Source organism: Nycticebus coucang, chromosome 21 (assembly GCF_027406575.1).
Source record: "Nycticebus coucang isolate mNycCou1 chromosome 21, mNycCou1.pri, whole genome shotgun sequence".
Lineage (NCBI taxonomy): Eukaryota > Metazoa > Chordata > Mammalia > Primates > Lorisidae > Nycticebus > Nycticebus coucang.
Window position 1 is genome coordinate 62840295 of NC_069800.1, and position 26829 is coordinate 62867123.

Consider the following 26829-nt stretch of genomic DNA (forward strand, 5'->3'; position numbering starts at 1 on the left):
CTCACAGCAACCTCCAACTCATGGGCTTAAGCAATTCTCTTGGCTAAGCCTCCCGAGTAGCTGCGACTACAGGTGCCCGCCACAACATCTGGCTATTTTTTGTTGCAGTTGCCACTGCTGTTTTAGCTGGCTGGGGCCGGGTTCGAACCCACCACCCTCAGTATATGGGGCCGGCACCCTACTTGCTGAGCCACAGGTGCTGCCCAGTATTTTTTAATTTTTAATTACAGTTATATGTTACCACGTATAGAACTATATAGACCTGTATGCTTTAATCCCGTTAAATTCATTTTTGAGGTAGTTATCTTACAGATTCCTTAGTATTATTGATAGACATATATACAGCCACGTTGTTTAAATATGAAGACAGTTTTATTTCTTCCTTTCCTTTTAGTTTTTTCCATATCTTTTTGCACTGGCTAGGACCTCTAGTGAATAAAAATGGTGAGAGCCAACATCTTTGCCTTTTCCCAGTCTTAGTGGGAGAACATTTAATATTGCTTTAAGTTTGATGTTAGTTGTATGTTAGCCATTACTAAAATGAGGAAGTTTCCCTCTGCTCTGGTTTGCTATGAGTCTTGAATTTTGTATTAATTCTTTTTTGCATGTATTTATATGATAATTTTTTTATATGATGGATTACTATATGTTGCTGAGTAAGAAATTACCCTAGTATTTAGCAGCTTGAAACAAACATTTATCAACTCACATTTTCTGTGAATCAGGAACTCAAGCGGCCTAGCTGGTATTGTTCTGGCCCAGGACCTGTTAAGGTGTCAGACAGTGCTGTAGTTACCTGAAGACTTAGTGTCCAAGATGGCTCACACAATGGGTGTTGACTGGACGCCTCAGTTCCTTAGTTGTTTCCATGAGAGCCTCACAACAAACCAGCTAACTTACCCCAGTACACGTGATTCAAGAGAGAGAGCAAGGAGCAACCAGTAGTGTCTTCTATGACCTCCTTTTGGAGTTACGTACCAGGGCTTCTGTTCATTAGAAAGGCGTTACTAAGCCAATTGGTCCAAGGGGTAGGGAATAAGATTCACTTTTAAAAGTAATGATAATTCTTTAAGAAGTGAATTGCATTATTAATTGAATTTCAGAAATTTACTTTTGCTTTTGTTTTGTTTTGTTTTTGAGACAGAGTCTTTCTTAATCTGTTCTCTGGGATATAGTGCCATGACATCACCCTGGCTCCCAACAACTTCAAACTCCTGGATCCACGTGATCCTCCTGCCTCAGCCTTCCGAGTAGCTGGGACTACAGGCGCCATCACACCTGGCTATATTTTCTATTTTTAATCAAGATGCCGTCTTGCTCTTGCTCAGGCTGGTCTTGAACTCCTGAGCTCAAATGATCTTTTCACCTCAGCCTCCCAGAGTGCCAACCAAAATTTAGCTTTTCTTACAGCATAATCTGTATTCAGTTGTAAGTAAACATCAAACCTGTAATCTTCAAAAGTGTCAGTCTAAAAAGTCAGACTTAGAAGCTGATCCAGATTGAAGGAGAGTACAAAGTTATGACAATTAAATATAGCATGTGATTTTGAACCAGATGTTTTGCCATAAGGATATTGGGAGAATTGGCAAAACTCAAATGGGTTCTGGGGCATAGATAGTAGTGATGTGTCAGTGTTCATTTTTACTTGCAACTTTTATCAACTAGTTTAGGGAAAATAAATTCTTTGTATTGTACTTACAACTTCTCTGTAAGTTGGAAATTGTTGCAAAATTTTTAAAAATGATGGCTGTTTTGGCCCAGGAGTAGTGACTCATGCCTGTAATCCTAGCACTCAAGATAGGAGCAACTCTTGAGCTCAGGAGTTCAAGACTAGCCTGTGCAAGAGTGAAACCCTCCCTCTACTAAAAATAGAAAAATTATCCAGGTCATGGTGGGCACCTGTAGTCCCCGCTACTCGGGAGTCTGAGGCAGGGGAATGGCTTAAATCCAGGCATTTGAGGTTGTCGTGAGGTAGGCTGACACTACCGCACTGTAGCCCGGGCAACAGAGGGTACCTCAAAAGAAAGAAAAAAAAAAAAAAAAGGTTGTTTCACTCTAAAGTATTTTTTTCCCATGTCATTCAAAGACAACTGACTATTTGATGTTAAGAAGAAAAAAAAAATACAGCAGATTCCCGGGACACTCTTTCCTCTGGTCGGGCTTCCATTCCCCATTCTGGCTCTCCCTGCCCTGTCCCCATGATACCCACCTGCATGGCCTACCAGATAGCAACTTTTGGACTAAGTAATTATGCAGACCAGGAAAAAATGAGGAAGAACAAAGCTAGTACATTTTATACTATATACACATACAGTACTATATACAATATATACGCATTACCATTTCTCTCGCTCTTCATTACTTCATGTAGAATTGAGTTTTCATGATGTCATTTCTTTTTTTGAGACAGAGTTTCAAGGTGTCGCCCTCGGTAGAGTGCTGTGGACTCACAGCTCACAGCAGCAACCTCAAACTTTTACGCTTAAGCGATTCTCTTGCCTCAGCCTCCCAAGTAGCTGGGACTACAGGCACCCGCCACAACGGTCCAGCTTTTTTTTATTTTTAGAGACAGAGTTGCAATTTATCGCCCTGGGTAGAGTGCCATGGTGTCACACAGCTCGCAGCAACCTCCAGCTCCTGAGTTTAGGCGATTCTCTTGCCTCAGCCCCCCGAGTAGTTGGGACTACAGGCGCCCGCCACAATGCCTGGCCACTTTTCTTTTGCAGTATCACCGGGGCCAGGTTTGAACCCGCCACCTCGATTTATGGGGCTAGTGCCCTACCCACTGAGCCACAGGCACCGCCACCCCCACCCCACCCAGACCACCCGCTATTTTTTTGTTGCAGTTGTCATTGTTTTTTGTTTTTGGTGGGGTTTTTTTGTGGTTTTTTTGGCTGGGGCTGGGTTTGAACCTGCCACCTCCGACATATGGGACCGGTGCCCTACTCCTTGAGCCACAGGCGCCGCCTGTTGCAGTTGACATTGTTGTTTAGCTGGCCAAGGCCGGTTTCGAACCCGCCAGCCTTGATGTATGTGGCTGGCACCATAACCATTGTGCTACAGGTGCCAAGCCCTGATGTCATTTCTCAAGGGCTACTGTTGATCCATTTCCCCAGTGTTTGTTTATCTGGTACTATCTGCATTGTATACTCACTTTTGAAGAATATTTTAGTTAGATGGAGATTTCTGGGTTAGGTTTTTTTCTCTTTTGGTACTTTAAATATATTCCGTTCTTTCCTGGCCTCCGTGGTTTCCTGTTGAATGGCCTGTCATCGTCCTTAACATTGATCCCATTATGTATTTTTTTTTATTCTCTGCATATTCTTAAGGTCTATTCTTTATCTTTTGTTTCTAGAAATTTACTGTAATATGCTGAGTGTTCAGGGCTCACTGAACTTCTTGGATCTGAAATTTGATTATTTTTACAAAATTTTGGACATTGGCCACCATTATTTCTTTAAGTATTTTTTCTACACCATTGTCTAGCTCCACATATAGGATTCCAATTATATATATGTTGAACTAGATAAACTGAGGCTCTGGGTTGGTTTGTTTTCCTCCCCACCCCCATCTTTTCCTCACTATTCTTAGGATCACATATCTCTGCTGATCTGTCTTAAGTTCAACTGATCCTTCCACTGTGTCTCCAGTACAGTGGCTGTCCTTAACCATGCATTCCACAATAATGAATTCAGCCAAGTGTAGATCAGAAATATTCAGGGGAAAATCAAGAGAATGGTTGTGTCTGTACCGAACACATACAGACTTTTTTTCTTTTTATTATTCCCTAAAAATAATAGTATAACAGCTCGGCACCTGTGGCTCAAGCATCTAAGGCACCAGCCACATACATCTGAGCTGGTGGGTTTCCATCCAACCTGGGCCCACCAAACAACAATGATGGCTGCAACCAAAAAATAGCCAGGCGTTGTGGCGGGCGCCTGTCGTCCCAGCTACTTGGGAGGCGGAGGCGGGAGAATCGCTTGAGCCCAGGAGTTGGAGGTTGCTGTGAGCTGTGATGCTACAGCACTCTACCCAGGGCAACAGCTGAGGCTGTGTTTCAAAAAAAAAATATATATATATATATACACACACACACACAGTATGACAACTAAATATTTACATAGCACTTACATTGTATTAGGTATTAAAGTAATCTAGAGATGATTTAAAAGTACAGGCAGTGCCCAAGTTACAAACATATGTCTAGTACTTCAGAACAGAGACTATTGCAGGCAATAGGTAAATATACCTGTTCAACTTATATACAAATTCAACTTAAGAAAAACCTACAGAACCGATCTTGTTGATAACCAGGGACTGCCTGTATGCAGAAGGATGAATGTAGGTTATATGCAAATACTATACCATTTTTTTTTATAAGGGACTTGAGCATCTGCAGATTTTGGTATCCATGGGGGTTCCTGGAACCAATCTGCTATGGAACTGTGGATGCTAAAGATATTCTGTTCAGCATATCTAGCTTCAGATTCTGTCCTTAAGTCTAGAATTGTCATTTGGTTCCTTTTTGTATTTTTACATGCACAGGTTCTTCATCTGCTCACTCAATATTACTTCATTTAAGTTTTGATTACATAGCTATTTTTAACCGTCTGTACCTGCTAATTCCAACATCTTCCAACATCTGGTTCATCTCAGGATCTATTACTATTTACTGTTTTTTGTTGTTGTTGTTGTTTTTTGTCTCTCCCTTCACCTTGTGTCACATTTTCTTTGCATCTCTAGTAATTTTTTGTTGTATACTGGACACTGCAGAAGATACATGCAGAGGTTTTAGAGTCTCTTCCACTGAAGAGTATAGTTTTGTTTCAGCAGAAAGTTAAATTATGAACTAACCATCTTGAACTTAGGGAAGCTTTGTTTTATACTTTGTTCAGATGTTGCCTAATGTCAAATCCTTATTTCTGAGACATTGTCTTTATTCTCAGATAGATCCTACCTATGTTGCTATTCAAAGTGTTCAGTGAGCCTCTGTAACTTGGCAGCATTTAAACTTCGGCTCTTCTCCCCTGTGATTAGAAACAGCTAAATTCTCTGCTCTGCTTTTTTTCAGCCTTCCAGCTGTTGCTGTCCATTAGCCTCCATGGTCTCCCCAATTACGTGTGCAATTTAGGAGTCAGCTGTGCATTTGAGGAGAGTTTAGATCCACGGCTCCCACCTGTGCAGTTCATCTTCTAGGACATCCCCTCTCTATTTCCAGCCACATTAGCAGCCCTAAATACCTCCCAGCCAGTGCTGAGGGTTTGTCCTTTGATTTTTTTTTTATTACTTTCTTCCTCTCTGCTACGTCTCAGCCTCATGGCCCTTCTTTCCAAATACTGCACTTGATATCTTCTCCCAACTTAAGGCCTTTGCATTTACTGTTTTCTCTTTTGTTAATGTTTATTCTCTTCTAAATACTTGAATGGTTGGATCTTCTTACTTTGTAGGGTTATCCAAGAGGTTTTCCCTACTATACTATGTCAAGTTTTCAAATTACCACCATAATCACTGTCACCCCCCAGTGCTTTATCTTCATAGTAGATAGTAAAATTTGTAATCATCTGTTTCCATATTTGCTGTCTCTTCCCACTACCCAGTATGAGCTCTGTGAGAATAGGAACCTTACCTGAAATTATCACAGTTGTATACTCAACTCATAATAGATGCTCAATAAAAAAAATCGTTTAAGATTTTCATAATTACACACATATACATTTATTGTCTATTTACCAATCTCTTCTTTATCACTCCCCCTTTTTTGATCAGCTTTTGCCCCCATTATTTATTGAAACATCATTGTTGTAGAGTTTAACATGAACTTGTCAGTGACCAAATAGAATCTACAGGTTGCTTTTTATTGTACTTGTCCTTTCTAGTATCTGACTTTATCTTTAAATCTCTTTCTCCCCCCTTTTTAATCCTCTTACTACCTGGGATCTAGTTCTGATTTTCCTTCTGCCTCTTGGAGCAGTCCTCCCTTTGTTTCTCAGCTTCAGTCTCCACCCCTCAGGATTTCTTGGATAGCCTCTGTGTCTTCCTAGGTGATCTCACTCCCTCTTACAGCTTTGAGGGCTGCCTTCCCCCACTGATTCCAAATGACTGCTTTCAACATAGCTGTCCCCTGCCTACCTTGAGCCTTCTCTATGGTCACCTAACCACTCCCACCACACCCACCCAGTGTGACCCTGCATAATGACTAGACTGTTGCTTATACACTCACAGTTAGTTCTCTGCTTTCCTTCCTGCTGCTGTTCTTCATGGAATATGACCGACCCCCTGGGGTCCTCACCTCATCTGCTGGGCAGACTCCCTCTTCAACTTCCTGGTTCAGCTCACGCTTCTCATTTGTTTCTTCTTGCTGCTGTAACAAAACACAGCAAATTGCATGGCTTAAAAGAACACATATTTAACCTTTTACAATTCTAGAGGCAGAAGTGCAAAATCAGTTTCATTGGCATAAAGTGAAGATGTTGACAGAGCCAGTTCCTTCTAGAAACTCTGAGAGGAGTATATATTTCCTTGCCTTTTTCAGCTTCCAGTGGCTGCCTTGGCTGGTGGCCTCTTCCTCCATCTTCAAGGCTCATCTCTCGATCTCCACTCCCATCTTCACGTCACCTTCTCCTCTGGGTCTGACTCCTGCTCCCACCTGAGTAATCCAGGAGCCTCACCCCACCACAAGCTTTAGCTTAATCACCTCGGACAAGCCCTCTTTGCTATGTAAGGTAACCTATTCACAGGTTTAGGGTGGGGTGGCGTACTCAGCTTCCACGACTGCCATTGCCACTCTCCTGGGTACTTAGACTTGGCTTTGCCTCTGTGCTCCCACACTCTGTCCATTCTTTAGATATCTCATGGATTATTTGCCTTGTAATTATATGCTTAGCTGACACCAGTACCCCCAATATGAACCTCTCGGGGCAGTGGTGGTGTCTTGCTCTTCTTGCCTGCCTAGTGTTCCTGCCACATGGTAGAAGCCCCAGTGTTGGAAGGAGTGACCAGACTGCCCCGTGCAGGGTGCCTCTCTGGCACTGTGGTTCACAGCACAGGCATGGGGCTTAATTGTCTGTTGTTGGGTCCCAGCTGTACCTCTCTGGCTCTGTCCCCTCAGGGAAAAAGTGATGAAGGATCAGGCACAACCTAGAGTCTCACAGTAAGCATTAAATGGAGTCACACGTGGGAAAGTGTGAGAAGTGTGTGGAACACTAATGGACACCTAGTTGGACAGTTGGTTTTGTCATTGTAATTGTTGATTTTATTGTTTATTATATGAAAGGGCTTATGTTAATATAGGTATGCATGACAAACTTAGGAAAGTAGAGGCTCTTTGTTATTTCGGTTTTTTGTTTGTTTGTTTGTTTGTTTGTTTTTGAGACAGAGTCTTACCATGTGTTGCACTCCATAGAGGGCTATGGCATCACAGCTCACAGCAACATCAAACTCTTGGGCTCAAGTGATTCTCCTGCCTCAGCCTCCCAAACAGCTGGGACAACAGGCGCCCACCACAATGCCTGGCTATTTTTTGTTGCAGTTGTCATTGTTGGTTAGCTGGCCCAGGCCAGGTTTGAACCTGCCAACTTGGATATATGTGCCCAGTGCCATAACCTCTGTGCTATGGGCACTGAGCCTATTTAGTTATCTTTTAAACATTTTTTTTCCTTATTTTAAAATTTTTCCAACAAGCTTTTAGGCTATACGACAAGTGATGTAGGAAATAATAAAGGTTTGGGATGACCATGAACCTGCAGAGAAAAGCACCACACACAGCGTTGTGTTAACCCTTAGGTTTCAAGTTCCTTGCACCGATCTAAACCTTCTGAAGGCCATTCAGTATCTCTTACAGGACTACCAGATTTTAACTTTGTTTTTTTATGTCTCAGTCTGGATATTTGGTGATGTTTCTGTCAGTATATATAACCTAGCAATTCAGAGGTTCTTTGCATGAGATTTGGAGTGTTTAGCAGTTATGGTCCTTTGTTAATTTTTAAATGAACTGGATTGTTCATCCTCAAAAGGCACCACATGCCATTGTGGAGATGACAGCATTCCACATGCCCATGCAGTGAAAGGGATGTGCAATGACGAGACGCACTTGACTGTGACGTCAGATCACCCCTGTACTCCCAGGAAGCCAAACAAGTCTACTCTACTACAGCTAAAGAAGAGAAATTTTAAAACACCGTGTAGCAAGTATTTTCATTGGAAACACGTACTCTGACCAAAGATTGTGACTCGTTGGTGTGCATGAAAGTCATATTTTTAGAATGTCATGAAAAATAGAGAAGTGTATGAAAGGCATTCTAGCTTTAGGAAATAATGCTAGTAGGGATTTTAGATTAAAGAGGTAATAAGATCTGCCTAGGCAGAGTGAAGAGAGACAGCTTCGTAGTGAAAAATAAGGTTATCAGACAAGAAAATGGCAGGCAGGAAAATAAAAATGTGTCATTTGAATGGCAGGGAGCCACTGCCTGTTTTTCAAAAAGCAAGATATTGAAGTTATCGTACCTTCCGCATCATTTAACTTGAACATGAAAGGAGTGATCCTGGAGTTCGAGGGACAGTGGGAGGGGAAATTGTAGTAGTCCCATTCAAAGATTAGGGCCCAATTTATGAATTTATTTCCGGAGTTGAGGTTCAAGTGTAGATTAAACGTAAAATGAAGAACCAGACAGCTCTCCTACAAAATCAGATGCAAGTAACAAAGAACAAAGAATAGTCACAGACTAGTTTCTGTTCTGTGGAAGGCAGATGGAATGTTCTATGATTGATACTTGAAATTTGGGACGACTATGAAAGTGGAGTGGATGTAGCCCTGTTGTCACCAGTGTGGAGTGTGGCATCTAAATGGTTAGTTAAACTAAAATTAATCAGATTTAGGAAAGTGCTATCTAAACAGAGGAAGACCTGAAGCCACAGGAAGAAATTCATTGTTGGGTCCTGCAGGAAGCCTTCTGCCCAGGGCCAGAGGACAATACCCCCTCCTGAGTGTAGCTGTTACCCCTACAGAGAAGAACCAAATCCAAATGCTAAGGAGAAGGAAATGATTCTTGCATATGTGAAGACCGAGATTTCAATCTCAGATATCAGTAGAGATGCCTCTTGCAATAAAGAGACATTGTGGAGCACAGGGGAGGAAAGGTGAAGAAAGGTTGGTCACCTCACCATAGCCACCTGAGCTGAGACCTGGAGTGGGGAAAGAGCTCATGATTCAAACATTAGTAAGCGGCAGGGAGACCCTCTATAAAGTGCCATGACTTCTTTCTTAGCAGAATTCCTGACATCTGAGTCTGGATAGAGGAACACACTAGGTGTGCTTCTTGCCTGCTGACTAGAGTAGGGATTAGAGCTGATGGCTGGGCAGGAAAAGGCAGGAAAGATATTCCAGGGCCTAGTAATCCCTGTGCTACTTGAACTACTTCCCTGGAGCCTGAGAGGTGCTGCTGCAAATAAAGAGTGAAAATCTCCTTTTATCTCAACTCTTGCCCTGCCCTGCAGTGGTGCTTCTCACCGCCTGCTTCAGGAAGTGCTTGCCAAGACTCCTTAGAACTGCTGGAGTAGTTGGGCAGCTAAGTAGCTGTGGGCAGCATGATAAATGTTCTGTTAGAGTTTTAGGACTGCAAGGAGGAAGGACATGAAGATACCCTATTACAGAGGAAGACCTAGGGCAGGGTGTCCAAGGTCTTGGCCTCTCTGGACCACACATTAAATATACAAATACTAATGAAAACTGATAAGCAAAAAAAAAAGGTCTGTGCATAATTTTCCTGATATTCATCACCACAAATAAGCAAAAAAAGTCCTCACATAATAAACCTAATTATGCAGCAGCCCAGAGAGAGGGAAAGAGGGAGTGGAGTGGGGCCTTGGTGTGTGCCACACCTTCTGGGGGCAAGACATGATTGCAAGAGGGACTTTACCTAACAAATGCAATCAGTGTAACCTGGCTTATTGTACCCTCAATGAATCCCCAACAATATTAAAAAAAAAAAAAACTTTTTAAAAAGTTAAAAAAAAAAACGTTGAGCAGGTCCCAAGTTTGCTATCACTGATATAGAAAATGTACAAGTCAGCCGGGTGAGGTGGCTCACGGCTGTAATCCCAGCACTTGGGAGGCCACAGGTGGATTGCCTGAGCTCACGAGTTCAAGACCAGCCTAAGCAAGAGTGAGACCCCGCCTCTAAAAAAATAGCTGGGTGTTGTGTCAGGCGCCTGTAGTCCCAGCTACTTGGGAGACTGAGGCAAGAGAATTGCTTGGGCCCAAGATTTTGAGGTTGCTGTGAGCTATTACTGCCATGACATTCTACCCAGGGCGACAGAGTGAGACTCTGTCTAAAAAAAAGAAAGAAAAGAAAATGTACATGTCTAAGTAATAAAACATATTTGTTTTTGTATATTTTTTATTACAAAAGTAAAAGAAAAATGGGACACATAGTGCGATATTTGACATTGTATTTGAGAAACTAATGCATCAATATCTGGTTTGATTGATTGAAGTAGTTGGCAATTCTCAGATCTCAAGGTGCTCATCAGATATTCTGCTTCTAATTTTACTCTTAATGTGCTTCATTCTTGAAAATAGTTGCTTAAAAATGTAGGTTCTGCCAAAAAGTGATGACATGAATAAGATGTGATTGCAAAGCTAAGTATATTTGTCTCTGGGAAGATAGGACCTGTAAAAGTTCAGTAAAGAGACATGGTGAAATTTTTCTTTAAGTTGAATGTCAGATTTCAGCTTTATGCATTCCGCTTGAAAATTGGCAGGTAACATATTTATGTTGACTGAAAATGGAGTCACAAATGCAGCAAAATATTGATTATTTTCCCTGAAATCCTGAAATCTGTTTTTAAATTCTTGTATCAAATGGAAAAGCAAGGCTGCATATTTTGCTGTTCACAAAAACTCTTTTTAGCCCATGTGTTGAAATGCATAAAATCATTTGCCCAAGATGAGCTTGCCATAGATTTAGTTTCATTTGGAATGCTGTTAGGGTTCAAAACATTGTATGGATAAGTTGGTTTTCACCTTGAAGACTGCATATTTTAACTCATTTAAATAAGAGGTTAAATCCACTAAAAATACATAATTAATAAGCCAGTTTTCATCATCAAGTTCTGGCACAAATTTGGTTTCTCATACCATAAATGACAACATCTCACAAATTATAAAATCTTGTCAATATTTGGCTTTGACTTAGCCATCTTCTGAAAAGTAAATGATGTTGCCACAGTCAGGATGAAGACTTTTAAGGAATTCCTGGTATTGGCCTTGATTCGATTCCTTGGCCCTGAAATTCAGTCTTGATGACAATTTGCATGATGTTATCCATTTTTAAAGCTTTTATGCATAAATTTTCTTGATGTGCTACGCAATGATAATTCATCAAACATGAGTTTGGGGCGGCAATTGCATCATCTTTTATTAATTTTCCAAGTCTCTTTATTTTACCTTCCATCGCTGGGGCACCATCAATACCAGCTGTGTGAACAGTGGACAAAGAAAATGGCTTTAACATTTCTTACCACTTCATATAAATCTCCTGATTTAGTTGTATCTTAATGGCACTAACAAAGCCATTTCTTCGGTGACATTTTATTCATCAACACGCCTAATAAAAATGGCAAGTTGAGCTGTATTTGTAGCTTCAATGCTGTTCTCTGTCGCCAAAGCTTAAAATTTAAAATTAGCAACTTTACTCTCCAAACTTCTTTCAATAGATTTTCCAGTTTCTTCAATTCACCTGGCTTATGTAGTGTGGTGAGACAAAGTGATTTTAAAAATATACCCCCTTTTTTCAGGCCAGTTATATCTGCTGTGCCTTCCATACATTGCTTAATAAACTCACCATCAGTAAATGGCTTTTATTTTTTTGCTATTACATAACTAGCTTTTATAATGGAATCTGAGTTGTAACTTTAAAAAAAAAAATTGTGTTGGCTCGGTGCCCATAGCTCTGTGGTTAGGGTGCCAGCCACATGCACCAAGGCTGCCAGGTTCAAACCTGGCCCAGGCCTGCTAAACAACAACAAGAAATAGCCGGGTGTTGTGGCCAGTGCCTGTAGTCCCAGCTGCTTGGGAGGCTGAAGCAAGAGAATCACTTAAGCCCAAGAGTTTGAGGTTGCTGTGAGCTGTGAGGCTACAGCACTCTACTGAGAGCAACATAATGAGACTCTGTCTCAAAAAAAGAGAGAAAAGGAAAGAAAAATTATTTTTTGTTGAGAAGACAGACTTTTCAGTGCCATTATTTTGCCCTTAACGACACAGTCCTTCACATGCATCGAATTTGACAACATGAAAACTTGCACAGATTTCCTACAAATTAAGCCAAGTGCTTTACTGTTTGCCTCAACATAAAAGTAGACATCTGTCCACTTTTCATTGAACAATCTTCCTTCATAATTTTTCTTTTTTGAAGTTCTGTTTTCTTTTGAGACATTGTAGAAGCCGCACTGGATTAAAAAATAATGATGGATCAGGGACTATGTTTACTTTTATTCTGAAAATTAATTGATGGGAAAATAGAAAACAAGATTTGGGCCCTTCTGTAGCTTGGCTGCTGATGTAGGGTGAGGCAAAGGGCCAGTTGTGAAGTATGGCAGGCAGCATGTGAGGCACTGCCCAGTGTGGAAGCACCTTAATCATCACATAAGGATGTTTACCTGACTTCTAAATGACATTAAACGCCTAACGTTGTGATGGCAAGTTGAAACATTATTGATAATTGCTGCCTCCCCAAGTCATCACGAGCACATATGATGTCTGACGGTGTCAATTCGACTGTCTGCACATGGAAGATAACACATTGGAAGATGCACATCGCGTAAAACTGAAATAGTGAGTGCATGGTGTGTTTATTTCACATGATATTACAACCCAATATTGTCTGCAAAGTTCACACTCGAGAACCACACAGTTGAGTTCTACCAGAGAATCTCATCATGTTAAGTAAGTGTACGGTTTTGTGTTGGGCCACATTCATAGCTGTACTGGGCTTCATACAGACCGTGGGTTGGACACAACTGGGCGTGGTCTCTATCTTCATGTAGTTTACAGTTCTCATGGGTAAATTAGACATTGACCCGAAAATTTTTAAATTTTTATTTATTTTTTTTTAATTTATTTTTTTATTAATATTAAATCATAGCTGTGTACATTAATGCGATCATGGGGCACCACATACTGGTTTTATAAACAGTTTGACATATTTTCATCACACTGGTTAACATAGCCTTCCTGGCATTTTCTTAGTTATTGTGTTAAGACAATTATATTCTACGTTTACTAAGTTTCAAATGTACCCATGTAAGATGCACTGCAGGTGTAATCCCACCAATCACCCACCCTCTGCCCATCCTTTAAAATTTTTTAAAAACCGTAAATGAGCTAATCAAACATTGTGCTATGTGCTCTGGTATGTTAGGAGACAGAACTGGACAGGAGACTGCCTGGTTTGGGTGGATGGCACAAGCGTCTGGGATCACTTGATGATACTTGAGCCAAGACCTGAACAGTGAGGAGCATATCTGGCCAAGGAAAGCCAGTGGGAAAGCATTCAAAGACAGGGAGTAGTAAGTGGGAGAGTGGGCATTGGGACACTTGGAAGGATTTGAGCCTCGGAAGAGGAGACAGCTTAATGTCTGCAGTGGCCACTGTAGGTGTGCTAGAGTTAGGAGCCAGGGCAGCAGTGATGTATGATCCCAGAGCCAAAGTCAGAAAAGTGGAAATGCCAGAAATTGCCCAGGGAGCTTATTCACAGTCTCAGGATTTATAACCACTGTTTTCTCTGAAGATGGTCTTCAGTCTTTTTCTGTGGTCCTAAATATGAGGATAGCAGGAAGTAGAAGAGAGCCAAAAAGGAGGTATAAGAATGGGGACTGAGTGCCATGTGGGATAGGAGAAGGCCTCAGAGGCGGACCGAGATGACATGGGGGAGAATCTTCATGGTGGTCCAGATGGCTGTGTGACTTCCAGCAAGGGCACTGCCCTGCCATTGGGTGGAAGAAGAAGGTGGAAACGTTCCCAGGGCTTGTCTGGTGGTTGACAGAAGTCAGCCAAAATGCTAGGAATTGGTAGTGCGGGCAAGTGATACTGGCAATAAAGGGACAAGAAGCCAGCAAGTGTGGATTATAGACCCAAGATAGACCTCAGGGTGGACAGGAAGAAGCCAGATTGTGAGTGACAGTCGGGGAGAGCTAGAAGGTGTCTGGGGCCAGTGACGGGGAGCTGGATTCAGTCTCTCAAGGTACTTTTCATCGCATCACAGCTGCCCGTTTGTCTCTCCTGATCAGAACTAAGTCAGTAGTGAGTAATGTTTCCTTGACAGGGAAACGGTTGGTAGGCAAGTTGAACTTCAGTGAATTCTGATCCTGTAATGAAACATTTCCTTTTAATTATTCCAGATACCTTTCTCAGCTTTTTGTCTGCTTGAAGCATATTTCTTCTCTTGTCCTTTGAGCAGCCAGAATGGATGTGTTAGATGTGTGCGCTCTGTTAAGAGGCGTCTGCCGGATGCCTATTGTCACTCCTAAATGTAACACCACAGCCAGAATTGATGGAGGGTTGGGTTGCAAGCTTTTAGGACTAATTGCAAAGTCTAAACTAAAACATTTCCTGAAGCTGCCTTTAAATAATAATAATAATAATACCTTGTATAGATATAGTGCTTTACAATTTACAAAGCACTTTCACATACATCATCTCATTTAATCTTCACACTAAACAATGCTTTTTGAATGCTTAGATCTTTCCTAAGTGAGAAATCATGTTGCACATCCTGATTTAATCATAGTGAGTCACCAAAAGCTCTTGATACAATAACCATTTATCGCATACCTTCTGTGCACAAAGCGCTTTACTAAGGATACCAAGGAGTAAGGTTTCAGTAAATAAATATTCAATCAGTAGTACCTACCAATAAAAATGATCCTGCCTCCTAATTCACTTTCCCTTCCTCATTCCAGGTACTATTTTGGAGGCTACTTTCCATGCCATAAATTTATATAAATATTGCCCAGAATTTATTGTATTGGAGTTAAAGTTTTTAAAACTAAGGATTGTGATACTTTACAAAGTTCAGTGATTTGTCAGAAAGTCATTCTATTTTAGCCTGTGCTTTCTTAAAGATTACCTATTATTTGAGTCTCAGGAAAGGTATTTCAAGTTTTTAGCATATCTGAAAATGTCTACCCATTGAGTTCATTGTGCTGATTGGGATGATTAGAGTACAACTTGGCCCTTGGCCCCAGAAGGCTTGTTATCCAGTAGAAGAGAAGACATGGTCATCTCTGGGTTCTGCAAGCCAGACTGGGATGCACTGAGGGGGCTAGGAAGACTAAAGATGCCCAGGAGACTGCCCTTTTAGTGAGGTGAGAAATGAAGGCCAGGGCAGGACTCCTGAACCCGTGTCCTAGATCCTCCCGAGTGTCCAGGCATGTGCTCTGGGCCACCATGGCTCCTCAGAGAATACGCAGGCTTTGAGGTCCAGCTCAAGATCCTCCAGAAAGCATGGAAACCCCCCTCCCCCAAATAATAGGAATCCTGCCATTGAAGTCCCCTGGGCAGAGTGGCTCCCTCAGAGTGAGCAGTGTGACCTGCAAAACATTATTCTTTCCCCCATCAAAGGGGGGAAAGGCCCTGAGGGCTGATGTTGAACCTCAGCTGAGAAGTACGTTTTGTCGATGAAACACAAGTGGTCACCGGGGTGCTGATGGTGAATCAGATCACCTTGGCACAGCTGTTACTTCTCTGTCTGTCTTCCTGCTTGTTTGGCATCTTAATTTTATTAACTCTGGTGTTAACACTAGTTCTCCCTCAGCTATTTATGTGGGATTGTGGTTTGGGAATTGGGGGAAGACAAACATAAGTGGCCTTTTATATATATATATGTTTTACTAGTGCACACATTTCCTGGACACCCTGCTTTTCCAGAAAGTTTTCCCGTGATAACATCTTTTTAAATAACAGCTTCTGTGCTTTACAAGGGAGGCTAATGTCTGGATTGCCAAACTGTCTCTTGGTCCTTTTGATATGGAACATAGACAATCAAAAGCCAAAGAACTCTTCCTTCTTTTTGTTGGGCAGATGTGCCTAATGCTTTATTTTGACAGAGAATATGCAGCCAGCATCTGAGCGTCCCATAAATACTCCAGAGAGGAACACAATTAAGATAGAGCGTGGAGCTGGGAGTTTGAGCGTTAACTCTAACTGATGTTTCCGACTGGGGCTGGAAACGTGCTTTACATAATTGTGTTCTGATTATTTAGGTCTCTCTTTATAGGGCATCTTTTATGACCAAGACTGTCCAGTACCAAAATGAGCTACATAAATTCCTAATCTGGGATACAGCTGGACAAGAACGAGTAAGTCACTCTTTAATTTACTCTGTTTTTCTGAGGCCCAAATGAAAGCTCCAACTAGACCGTCAGTGTCCCTGTCACCTCACGTTACTCACTCCTCTGCTGTGCACTGGAGACGCATTTATTTCCATTTGCATAGGCCAGCCTTTTTCTTCTCAATTAGAGCCACAAAGTCCACTGATAGAGAAAGTGATAATGGGCACTGAGGGCATTTTTATACTTTTGAGTGTCTTAAAGTAAATGCTGACTAACAGTCCTGATAAAAATCCCATTCTGAGTGTTGTGTGTAATTTGGAGCTCTGTCCCCTAGTAGAAATATATAAAAGAATTAGTGGTAGAAAGGGAGCGTTAAAAACAACTCATTTATGGCCACCTTTTAAAAGCTAAAGGGGGAACTTTACAGTGTATAAAGTTTGAGATTTAAGTGAAAAGGATGAGCTAACGCAGTGCCTTGCAATAGTCACTTAATAAATGCCGGTGGATAAAAATTGACCACAATGCTTATCTGTGTAAGGAAGAGCCTGTATCAGAAATGGGGCCTGGCCACAGCAGCATCGTGTCTCAGGGAACCCAACCCAAAGTTGGGGGCAGGAAGGCAGGGGAGGGGTCAGACACACGCCTGCTGCTTCATCTTCTCACTGAGTGCCTCTGACAGCCACCCCATTATTCAGCTGCCGTTTAATTTTGTTTTCAAACAGTGCTATCCAAACAGCACGTCTGATGGATGCCCAGTACTATCTTAAGCTCTTAAAAGTACACCAGAAGTAATCAGGAAAAATAGTCTGTCATCACAGTCTTATCTGAGACAACATAGATACTGTGTATGGTATAAAATCTGACAAGAATCACCACCAACGAATACAGGGAAACAAAAGAAGCCATTAGTGTTGTCCCAGACATGAACGCCAGGCCTTTGTACAGATTTAATGGCCGCTCCTGCTTTAATGCCAGCTGCCGTGCCCCTGTCTAGTTATCCATCTGAGATACCTTAGCCACTGTCTTCCATTCCCCATGTCTCTTCTTTGCCTGTGGTGTCCATCTAGAAAGGAGCATTTAGGACAGCTAGACCTTTCCCAACCATCCCTCTTCCTTCAGGAGCATCACTTGCTACGGGGTCCTCCTGGATATACGTACAGATAGATGTAGCCCTGGGATCTTTCCTATTAGCTGCAAGCTCGTTTGGCTTTTCCTCCTAGTGATAGATGTACCTTCCACTGAATCCCAAGTTTCAGTTACCCCCTCACATGTATTTGATGAAACAGCAGAGCCCTCATCATGAAGAATCATGCTGTATACTAGGTTCCACTGTTCTTCGAATCAGAGCCCATCCTGGTATGCACAGGGATGTGTAATAACATCTTCTTTTTCTAGAACATGGAGACAGAATCACCCTAGAGTATGTACCTTTCCCTTTCTACCAGCCTGATGGTGAGAGTTGTGGAGAGTTGTGGTGAGCCATTTTGACTGCCTTTTGTTTGCTCACTTCTAAAAGGTTGTGCAGTTAGAGGTGTGGCTGCTCTGAGAGGCAAACCTGTCCCCCCACCCCCCACCTGAAGCATCAAACAGCCCAGAGCTGCACAAGAGATGCTTGTGGGGTCAGGCCACAGGCCAGGCCACAGGCCAGAAGAGGGGACAGGAGAGCGCACGTCCGGCAAGCACTCACTCCAGCCAGTCATTGACGTGGCCACAGTGGCCAGATGGCAGTGCTTAAGAAAACCTAAACATCTTATGTCCACAGTGGCCAGATGGCAGTGCCTAAGAAAACCTAAACATCTGACAGCTAATCACAAATCATTTGAAATGCTGAGAGAAGTGAGCAAGACACATCTAGATGCCTGTTTGGGGTCAAAGACTGCCCATCTGTCCTGGACACGGCATTCAAGGTCCTGAAACATGCCACTTGCAGCCAAAGTCGGCACTTCATCCCCTCCCACCGGTCTGTCCTCCAACACCAAACTGCTTGTCGCTTCCCGGCATGCGGGAGGATTTCACACCCACATACCTGTGCTCCCACTTTTGCCTGGAAAACTGTTCAACCTACAAGACCCACCTCCAATGTCACCTACAGGGAGGTTGCTCATACCCAAGCCTGGAAGTCACCTTGGATTCCTCCCTCATCCTCAGCACTTCACCCTTGCTCCAGCAGGATATCCTAACAACCCCGTTTTCTAAATACATCTCAGATATACTCACCATCTCCACTCCCAGCACCCTGCTCGCAGCCAAGTATTCCTATAGCTTCCTTGACTCTCTGCCCCCCACCCCCGCTTTCCTTCCACCCAGCCCCGACCTGTGGCACTTCTCCTGAGGACCCAGAGGAGCCTCTTGAAAGCAGAGAGCAGACCTTATTATCTTCTTGTATAACTCCCTTCAGTGGCTTCCTACTACTTCTCTCCCCGTAGCCAATGTTCTGAACAGAGGCTTGCAAAGCCCTCTGCGACCTGTTCCCTGCTCTCCTCAGGGCCCTGTTAGGCCCTTCTCTGTGCTCTTGTCCTCCAGTGCTCCTTACCCTCAGGCCTTTCTACGCATTGTTCTTTTCCCTGGAACTTTCTCTTCCCTCCACTCTGGGGGTGATCAGCTGGCTCCCCTCACTATCCCTTTAGCCTCAGGTTAAATCCCACAGCTTTGGAGTCTTTCCTCTTTCCTCACCCCCGTACCTAAGCAGTTTCCCCAGTTCATTCGTCATCACTGCCCTTACTCGTTTTCCTCAGAACACTCATTATAAGTTGTGATTAGATGTCTCTTGACTTACCTTTATCAACAGTTTCCCCCACCACACTATAAACTTTGAGAGCTGGGACCACAGCATCTTATTTACTGCTATGTTCCCAGTGCCTGGCATGGCACTGGTTGGGTGCTGGTTGGGGAACCAGCGAATGAACTCTTTGGGGCACTTCTTTGTATCTGAGCAGTGTTTGATTGTCCTCATCTATGAGGTTGCCACCTGTTTGCTTAGTTGTCCACCTTCCATTAGACTGTGAGCTCCTTGAGAGCAGGGACTGTCTCCCTATCTCTGCTCTCCAGCCCTGGCATGTGGGGTTTATGTCAACTGATTGCCAGCCCTGCTTAGACACAGATAAGGACAAATATTCTACCTGCTTTTACCGTGTTGAGTAGTGCATGACTCAAATAATAAATTTTTGGTGTTTGTATGGTTATCACTTAATTCTCTGTATTTATGAGATTTATTATGGAACCAAAAGTCACCGTAAAATGAAAAGCCTTTTTTGATGAACCGATTGCAGAGTGATTTCATTGAGTCGATGGAAGCAATGTTGGAGAATTTCTCAAATGTCACAAAAAGCTCTTGATGGTAGGGATCTTGTTAAATTAAATGAAGGGTAAAAATATTGATAAGGATAATGGTATAAATGCTTCAGAAGGTAATGATCTGTGTTATCAAAGGGTTAAGAGGGGCCTAGGGAAAATTGTTGAAACCCTCAAATATTTTTGTTTTTATGATAAGACTCTGAAAGTCAAACACATAAATAAGAATTTTGTATTGTACTAGCAGGTAGTTTATCAGAAGGACTATAGCCAAATTATCAATCAGCTTTGATTCAATGTTCATCTAAAAAATTAGCTTTCAGCTATAATTGAAAACCTGTGTTTTTTCAAATATGCGGTAAAGTGATTTGTTTTCATGATTTTTAATTTTATTTTCTTCTGTGAAACCTTTTGCCCCTATTATTTTGCCATCCTAAATAAATTTATTCTAAGTCATTTATTTCACCAATTATCCTTCACTAACAAAGACTGCTGCAGTAGTATCAAAACAGACACAGCACTTAGATAAGTATTCACCATAAGTGTATATCATAAATTTACCAGGAATGTAGCAGAAGCATTTCAAATTCTTGCTGTCTGTATGTGATGATATAAAACTTTTAACCAGAAAATAGTAGACATTGCATATAGCTCTTAAAGATTATATTTCTTCATCTTAATTGGGCTTTCTCCCGATGAGTGTTTCCACAGAGGTCAGGACACCAGGAAGGCACAGACTTGATTGTCACAGTAGTTGTGTAAGAAATTGTTCTCATGTTTAAAATCTGGAGCAGCTATAGTGGCTCAGAATCCTCTAGAGCTGGGTTCAACAAGAACAGAAACCGGAGTCTGCATCGTACCATCCACGCTGCCCAGCATACAAACAGGATTACCGCATACACAGAGAAACAGGAAAGCATGACCCAAGAAGTAGAAGCAAACCCCAAAGTGACCCTGTTACTAGAATTTGCAGACACAATTTAAAGCATGTATTTTAAATACGTTCAGAGTGTTAAACGTAGTCCTAATGACTTGACTACAGATGGGAAATCTCCCACAGAATGGAAACTAATAAAGAAGCGAATGAACATGTTAGAACCAAAAACTGCAGTATCTAAGATGAATGATTCACTGGATGGGTGATAGATTAATCAGGAAAATGGTGTGGGGTGGAGTAGGAAAATATGAATTGAGTCTCACATTGAGGGATCGTAGGGATACATTGAGACATTCTGAACACAGGTGTGGCTGAAGACCCAGAAGGAGCAAAGAATTTGGGAACACAAAACAAGACATTTCAAGAAATAATGGCTGAAAATAGAAAAAAAAATATCAGGGCCTCCTGCACACTTTGAGAGTTCCCAGGGGGAGATTACTTGAGGACAGGAATTTGAGACCAGCCAGAGCAATACATCGAGACCCCGTCTCTTTTATTTAGCCAGGAGTGATGGTACATGTCTGTAGTCCCAGCTACCCTGAAGGCTGAGGCAGGAAGACTGCTTGAGCCCAAGAGTGCAAGGCTGCAGTGAGCTTGAATGATGCCACAACACTCCAACTTAGGCAACCAGAGCAAGACTTTGTCTTTAAAAATTATAAAATAAAGTAGCAGACCTAAACCAAATATTCCAATAAGCACATTAAATGTAAAGGAACTGAACATTGTACTTACAAGGCACAGTTTGTCAGATTATATGATAAAGTAGGACCTAAGGATACCCTGTTGTAAGAGAATGACCTTAAATATAAAATCAAAGAAAACAAACTTAGCTTGAAAATTAGAGAACGTAAAGGAAAATTCTATGCCAATAATAAGCAAAAGAAAACCATTGTGTTTATAAGAATATCAATAAAATAGACTTGAAGATAAGGGTTATTACCACAGTTAAAGGGGGATACCATAAGAAGGATCTCGGGGACCCTTCTGTGTTGATAGAGGTATAGACGTATAAATTTTAAACATTTGTATACACGTATACATTTGTCAGTTTATCAGATTGTGCTAAGTAAGATCTTTGCTTTTCTCCATGTGAACTTTACCTTACAAATTTGAAGAAAGAAAAAACACACACACACACACCCTACAAGGGACACTGCCAACGTGAGCAGGTCTGAGCCGGCGGCTCCACCACTGCCGTCCTTGGCCACCTGTGCGCTTCCTTCCGTCTCAGCGCCGCTCGTGCTGTGGAAGCCAGTGCAGCACTTTAAGTCTTTTCACGTCATCATGTCATCTCCTTTTCTGTACTGCTTTCTTGCTTGCAACCTTTATTTCTGTTCTCTCTCAAAGTTAACGTATCATTTTACTGGAAGTTAGTAGGCTCTCAGCCCACAGTCAGATTCCTCTCACAAAGACCAGGAAAAGTTTCTGAGTCTGGACTCTGGGTCCAGCGCTTAGTTTGCCATCCCCACATGCTTACACGAGCCCTCACCCATTGACTCACCAGGTTTTGGTTACCTACGGTGCGTCAGGTGCTGGGCCCCAAGATGAAATGGCATGCTCCGTGTGTGTACTGACTTCCCTAGCAGAGTAATGGTCAGAACTTCACTTCCGTTGCAAAGCTCAAACTAATATAAAAGTTTAAAAGCCAAAGGATTAAACTCATTGGATAAGAAGTTAAAGAATTGATAACTCAGTCTGCAGATAAAGTGTGTGCACCAGATGGCTCCCTGTGGTGACGATTCACCTGTGTCTGTAGGTAAGCCACCAGAAACAGTAGGACGTGAGTACAGTAGTGGCACAGCCTGTGTAGGGCATAAGACAAAGATCAGGTACATGAGGTCGGACAATTAAGGTCCCAAATCATCCCAGAAAAAGTGCTGTATACCTCATCGCTGAATCTCATCACTGTGGTCACCTTCAGAGTGCTCTTCACAGGACACCCTAAACTGATGCCAGTTCCTAGTGCACCCTTCAAAGCAGTTTGGTAACTCCTTTTCTGGAATAGCCATCAGAACTTTCATTGTACAAGATCTGACAATTGAGTAAGAGAACTCAATCCTCAAGAAAGTGCTTTGAAGGGTAGACTAGGCGCTGGGGTCAGTCCATAGCTTTGGCAATGAGCTCATGTAGCACTTTTTCCAAGCAGGAGTTCGTGAACTTAACTGTCACACCTCATAGGCAAAATTCTTTTTTTTTTTTTTTTTTTTTGTAGTTTTTTGGCCAGGGCCGGGTTTGAAACCACCACCTCTGGTATATGGGCCCAGCACCCTACTCCTTGAGCCACAAGTGCCACCAGGCAAAATTCTTATGTTAAACATTGGCATCACATTCAGTGAGTGAGATACACACACTGAGATGTGTGCCCAGGAACTGAATTTGACAGTGTAAGAGTTTCCCATTTTCCATCTCACACTGCCCAAGAAAAATGGCCTGCTAAATCACCCTTGCTGGTTAACTAGTTATCCCTCTCCGTTTCCCCTTCTTCCCTCCTTAGTGTATCAGAGAGGGGAGGTGGGCAGATGGGAAAAAAATCTGAGTACAAAGTTGCATTCATGTCAATGAAATGAGGTCTGTACCCAACACTGGGGAATTGCCACGTGCATGGAGACCAATTGAAAAAGCAAGTTGCAAACTCATCCAAGTCGTGAATGTAAATGTGGACTCATTTCTGAAGGACAATCAGCATTTAGATTACAGGGTTTTCTTTACGACACCCAAATGCAGCCCCTTCTCCGGAGAACTATTTACAGCATTATTTTTATCTCCATGATAGTTTGGGAAGCCAAAGTTTAAAGGGCTATTGAACAAATGAATTTGGGAATTATAACATTGAGTTCAATTAAAAAGCCTTTTTAGCTAAAACAATTGTTTATAGCACCATATTTAATTCCTATAAAACTGTATTCTAAACTATCTTCAGAGAGACATTTGAGCATTACATTAAAAGTTTTTGCCTTTGGTAATTACTCGTTCATTTGCTTTAAAGCATCATGTCATCATCTTTGACTTAAGAAAAAGATTACCTTTTGTGCAGGGATAATGACTTTAAAGTCTAGGGAAAAAAACATATTTAACCAGTTTTTCCAATTTGTTGTTTATTTTTCTCCCTCCTCTGCAGTTTCGTGCCTTAGCACCAATGTACTATCGAGGATCAGCTGCAGCTATAATCGTCTATGATATCACAAAAGAAGTAAGGTTATACGTTGTTTTCTTTAGAGTATTTTGAAAACCCTCTTGTAGTTGCTTAGCTCCCCGGTTACTGTCCTGTCTTGTGTTACAGGAGACATTTTCAACATTAAAGAATTGGGTAAAAGAGCTTCGACAGCACGGTCCACCTAACATTGTAGTCGCCATTGCAGGAAATAAGTGTGATCTTATTGATGTGAGGTGAGTTACTAGAACAAGAAATCACAATGCCAGTGATGTGTTTCTTCTCTTCATGAGCAATATCCAGTATGAGACTTTTGCTTTTATTTTATCTCTGACTTGAAAAATTTCTTTTGATTATGTGGCTGGAGTCCTACAGTTCCAAACTACAATTAAAATTTCAGACATTGGGAGCTAGTTACATAGAGAGATAGGTGTGTAATTTACTTAAACATCAGTCACATCTCACTTGACATTGTCTGAGATCACTGCAGCCCCCAGGCTTCATGACAGAATACTTGAATGCAAAAAGCATATTTATTGGCAGTTTTTCTAGGCTACTTCCATGATTCCCAAAGCAAGGGCTTCTTTTTTTTTTTTTTTTTAATTTGAGGGGAAAGAACCCCTATCATTCTTTGATCACTCCGTAAGCTACGTTGCTAGCAGTGCTAAGTTTTGCTTTGTTTAACCACAGAAATGGTATAAGTGGGAGCACCACATGTCAGGACTTAGGCAGCAACCATTGAGGACATCCTTTACCATCATAAATGTGTTTAATTACTGGGTAGGAGGGGGTGACATTAAGATGTTAATGGGTAGAATTTCTGATTTGCGATTGTTGCCTTCCAGAGAAGTCATGGAGAGAGATGCTAAGGACTACGCCGACTCCATTCATGCAATTTTTGTAGAGACCAGCGCAAAAAACGCGATAAACATAAATGAACTCTTTATAGAAATTAGTGAGTATCTCTGCGCCTTAACCGGTTTCCTTTGTGCAGAGCAACTTAAAGCAGAATTATCTTCCTGATTAGAATTCCCACCTTATTTAGTCTCTGAAATTGTCCTCGGTGAAAAAAGACTTGGGAATGTAAGACTAATAGCTGGCTTTGGTATCCATTATAATTGCTGGAGAGCTGTGCCTGATGACTACAGCCCTTCTAGAAAGAACATTGCTGCTGAATAAATAATGCGTAGGTCATGGAAACTGTCATCTCTCCCTTTTCTCTATTTAAATGTGTTTCAATTAGTCATCCAAGGTCATCAAAAATGAACAAAATAAATAAAGGGAACTGAAATGCAGCTGTAATTCCACTTTAAGAAAACTCTCAAAAATTAATTTTAGGCAAGTGAAAGGTAAAGTTTTATTCCCACCCGTCCGCTTCCCTGCCCAGCAGTGCTAATATGATGACACTAGATGGGAGAGAGGCTGCTGCATACCTTTGGGATCCTCTACACATTGCATCTATGTTTATTCATTTCATTCAAATTCATCAAAATATTTATTGGGAGTTATTCCAGGCTCAGGGGAGACTGCCATGAAAAAGATAGATGCAGCCCTTGCTCTTCTGGAGTGCTTGTTCTACAGAGGGAGGCACAGTGAACAGCAAATAAATAGGATCATTTCAGATAGAAATAAGTAATATGAAGAAAATAATTTATAGGATGAAGTGAACGAATGCCTGCAGGTGATCAGGGAAGGCGTCTCCGAGGAGGTGATACTGGAGCTGAGAGAACAGAGATGTGGGGACATGCATCAAACTTGATGACAACGTGTCAAACTCCCCGACATGTTCTTCTGACTGAACATGTCAGAAGAACATGGTGGACTTACCCTTTGAGATCCGATGTGTGGATCCAAAGTGTCTGAGGCTGGAAGGGCTTCTGGCCATCATGCAGTGGGGGACGTGAAGCCCGGTGCCCACCAAGGCCAGGTGGAGTGAGCAGAGCAGGCTGGGGGACCCTGACAGCTGACAGGTCAGGCCCAGCTCCAGCAGTTGAGGCCATTCTGCAGTTGTGGGCCCCTGGTTACCCAACTGCTAGGGTTTTCAGATTTTTTCACGTGTGCCATCTTTAGATTTGGCCACTAATTCAAATATTTTCCGAGTACCTTAACAGACCTAAGGAGCCCACCTCTCTCCAGAGAACGGCCAGTAGGATACTGATTGCACCCTCTATGTCAGCACCTTCATTTCAGCCTTCTAAGGTTGATATTTGTTGTTGTCCTAGATGTAAATAGCAGGTACCCAAACGTGTTCTTAAAAGGCAACATAAGGCCAGTTGGGAATTTTTCGCAGTTCAAGCTAAAATACCTAAGTCTGTGATACCATGACTACAGCCCTTCATGAAGTAGCAACGAAAACAATTTTATGGTTGGGGGGACACAACATGAGGAACTGTATTAAAGGGTTGAGGCATTAGGAAGGTTGAGAACCACTGCTTTAAAGTGTTCTTTGCTATGGCAATATTAAAAATAGGAAGGGGGTGAACTACACCAACTATGAAAATTCTTATATAGAAACTAGTATGTAGGTACTAACTTTTACTGTGAAAAGCAAGAATTATATGTCCACAAAGATGAAAAGAATCAAAAGAGATATAAAGACTTTGTTGTTCGCTGGGTGTTGTGGGATTACTTGGCCTCAGTGCTTGGCACACTGACTTTGTTTTTGAGACTGAGTCCCAAGCTGTAGCCCTGGGTAGAGTGCTATGACATCACAGCTCACAGCAACCTCAAACTCTTGGGCTCAAATGATTTTCTTGCCTCAGCCTCCCAAGTAGCTGGGTCTATAGACATCCATTACCCAGCTATTGTGAACTGTATGTCCACAAAGATTGGACATACAGTTCAAAAACAGCATCCAGCTATTTTGTTGTTGTTGTTGTTGTCATCGCCATTCTAGCTGGCCTGGACTGGATTCGACCCCGCCAGCCTCAGTGTATGTGGTCAGCGCCCTACCCACTGAGCTATATGCGCCGCCGGCACACTGACTTTTTATGGAAGAAAGGTGCACAGTCAGAAGTGCAAAGTCAGTGAATTTTCACAATCTGAGTATACTCCTGTGCTTGGCATCCAGGCTGGGACGTGGCGGTTCCTGCACCTCCTAGGGTCACCACCATCCTGACTA

General features: G+C 42.1%; 1 protein-coding gene across 2 annotated transcripts in view; it reads left to right on the plus strand.

Annotated features, from left to right (window-relative positions):
* RAB22A (RAB22A, member RAS oncogene family) overlaps positions 1-26829 on the plus strand; it is a 51457-nt gene that overhangs the window by 16918 nt on the left and 7710 nt on the right. Inside the window, exons 3-7 of one of the 2 annotated variants that reach the window (XM_053574223.1) lie at positions 6536-6720; positions 16275-16356; positions 23676-23747; positions 23838-23944; positions 24554-24663. In XM_053574223.1, the coding sequence (XP_053430198.1) occupies positions 6719-6720; positions 16275-16356; positions 23676-23747; positions 23838-23944; positions 24554-24663 (373 nt within the window). In that variant the 5' untranslated portion in view covers positions 6536-6718. The remainder of the gene's footprint in view (positions 1-6535; positions 6721-16274; positions 16357-23675; positions 23748-23837; positions 23945-24553; positions 24664-26829) is intronic. The other variant, XM_053574222.1, reaches the window with a different exon arrangement.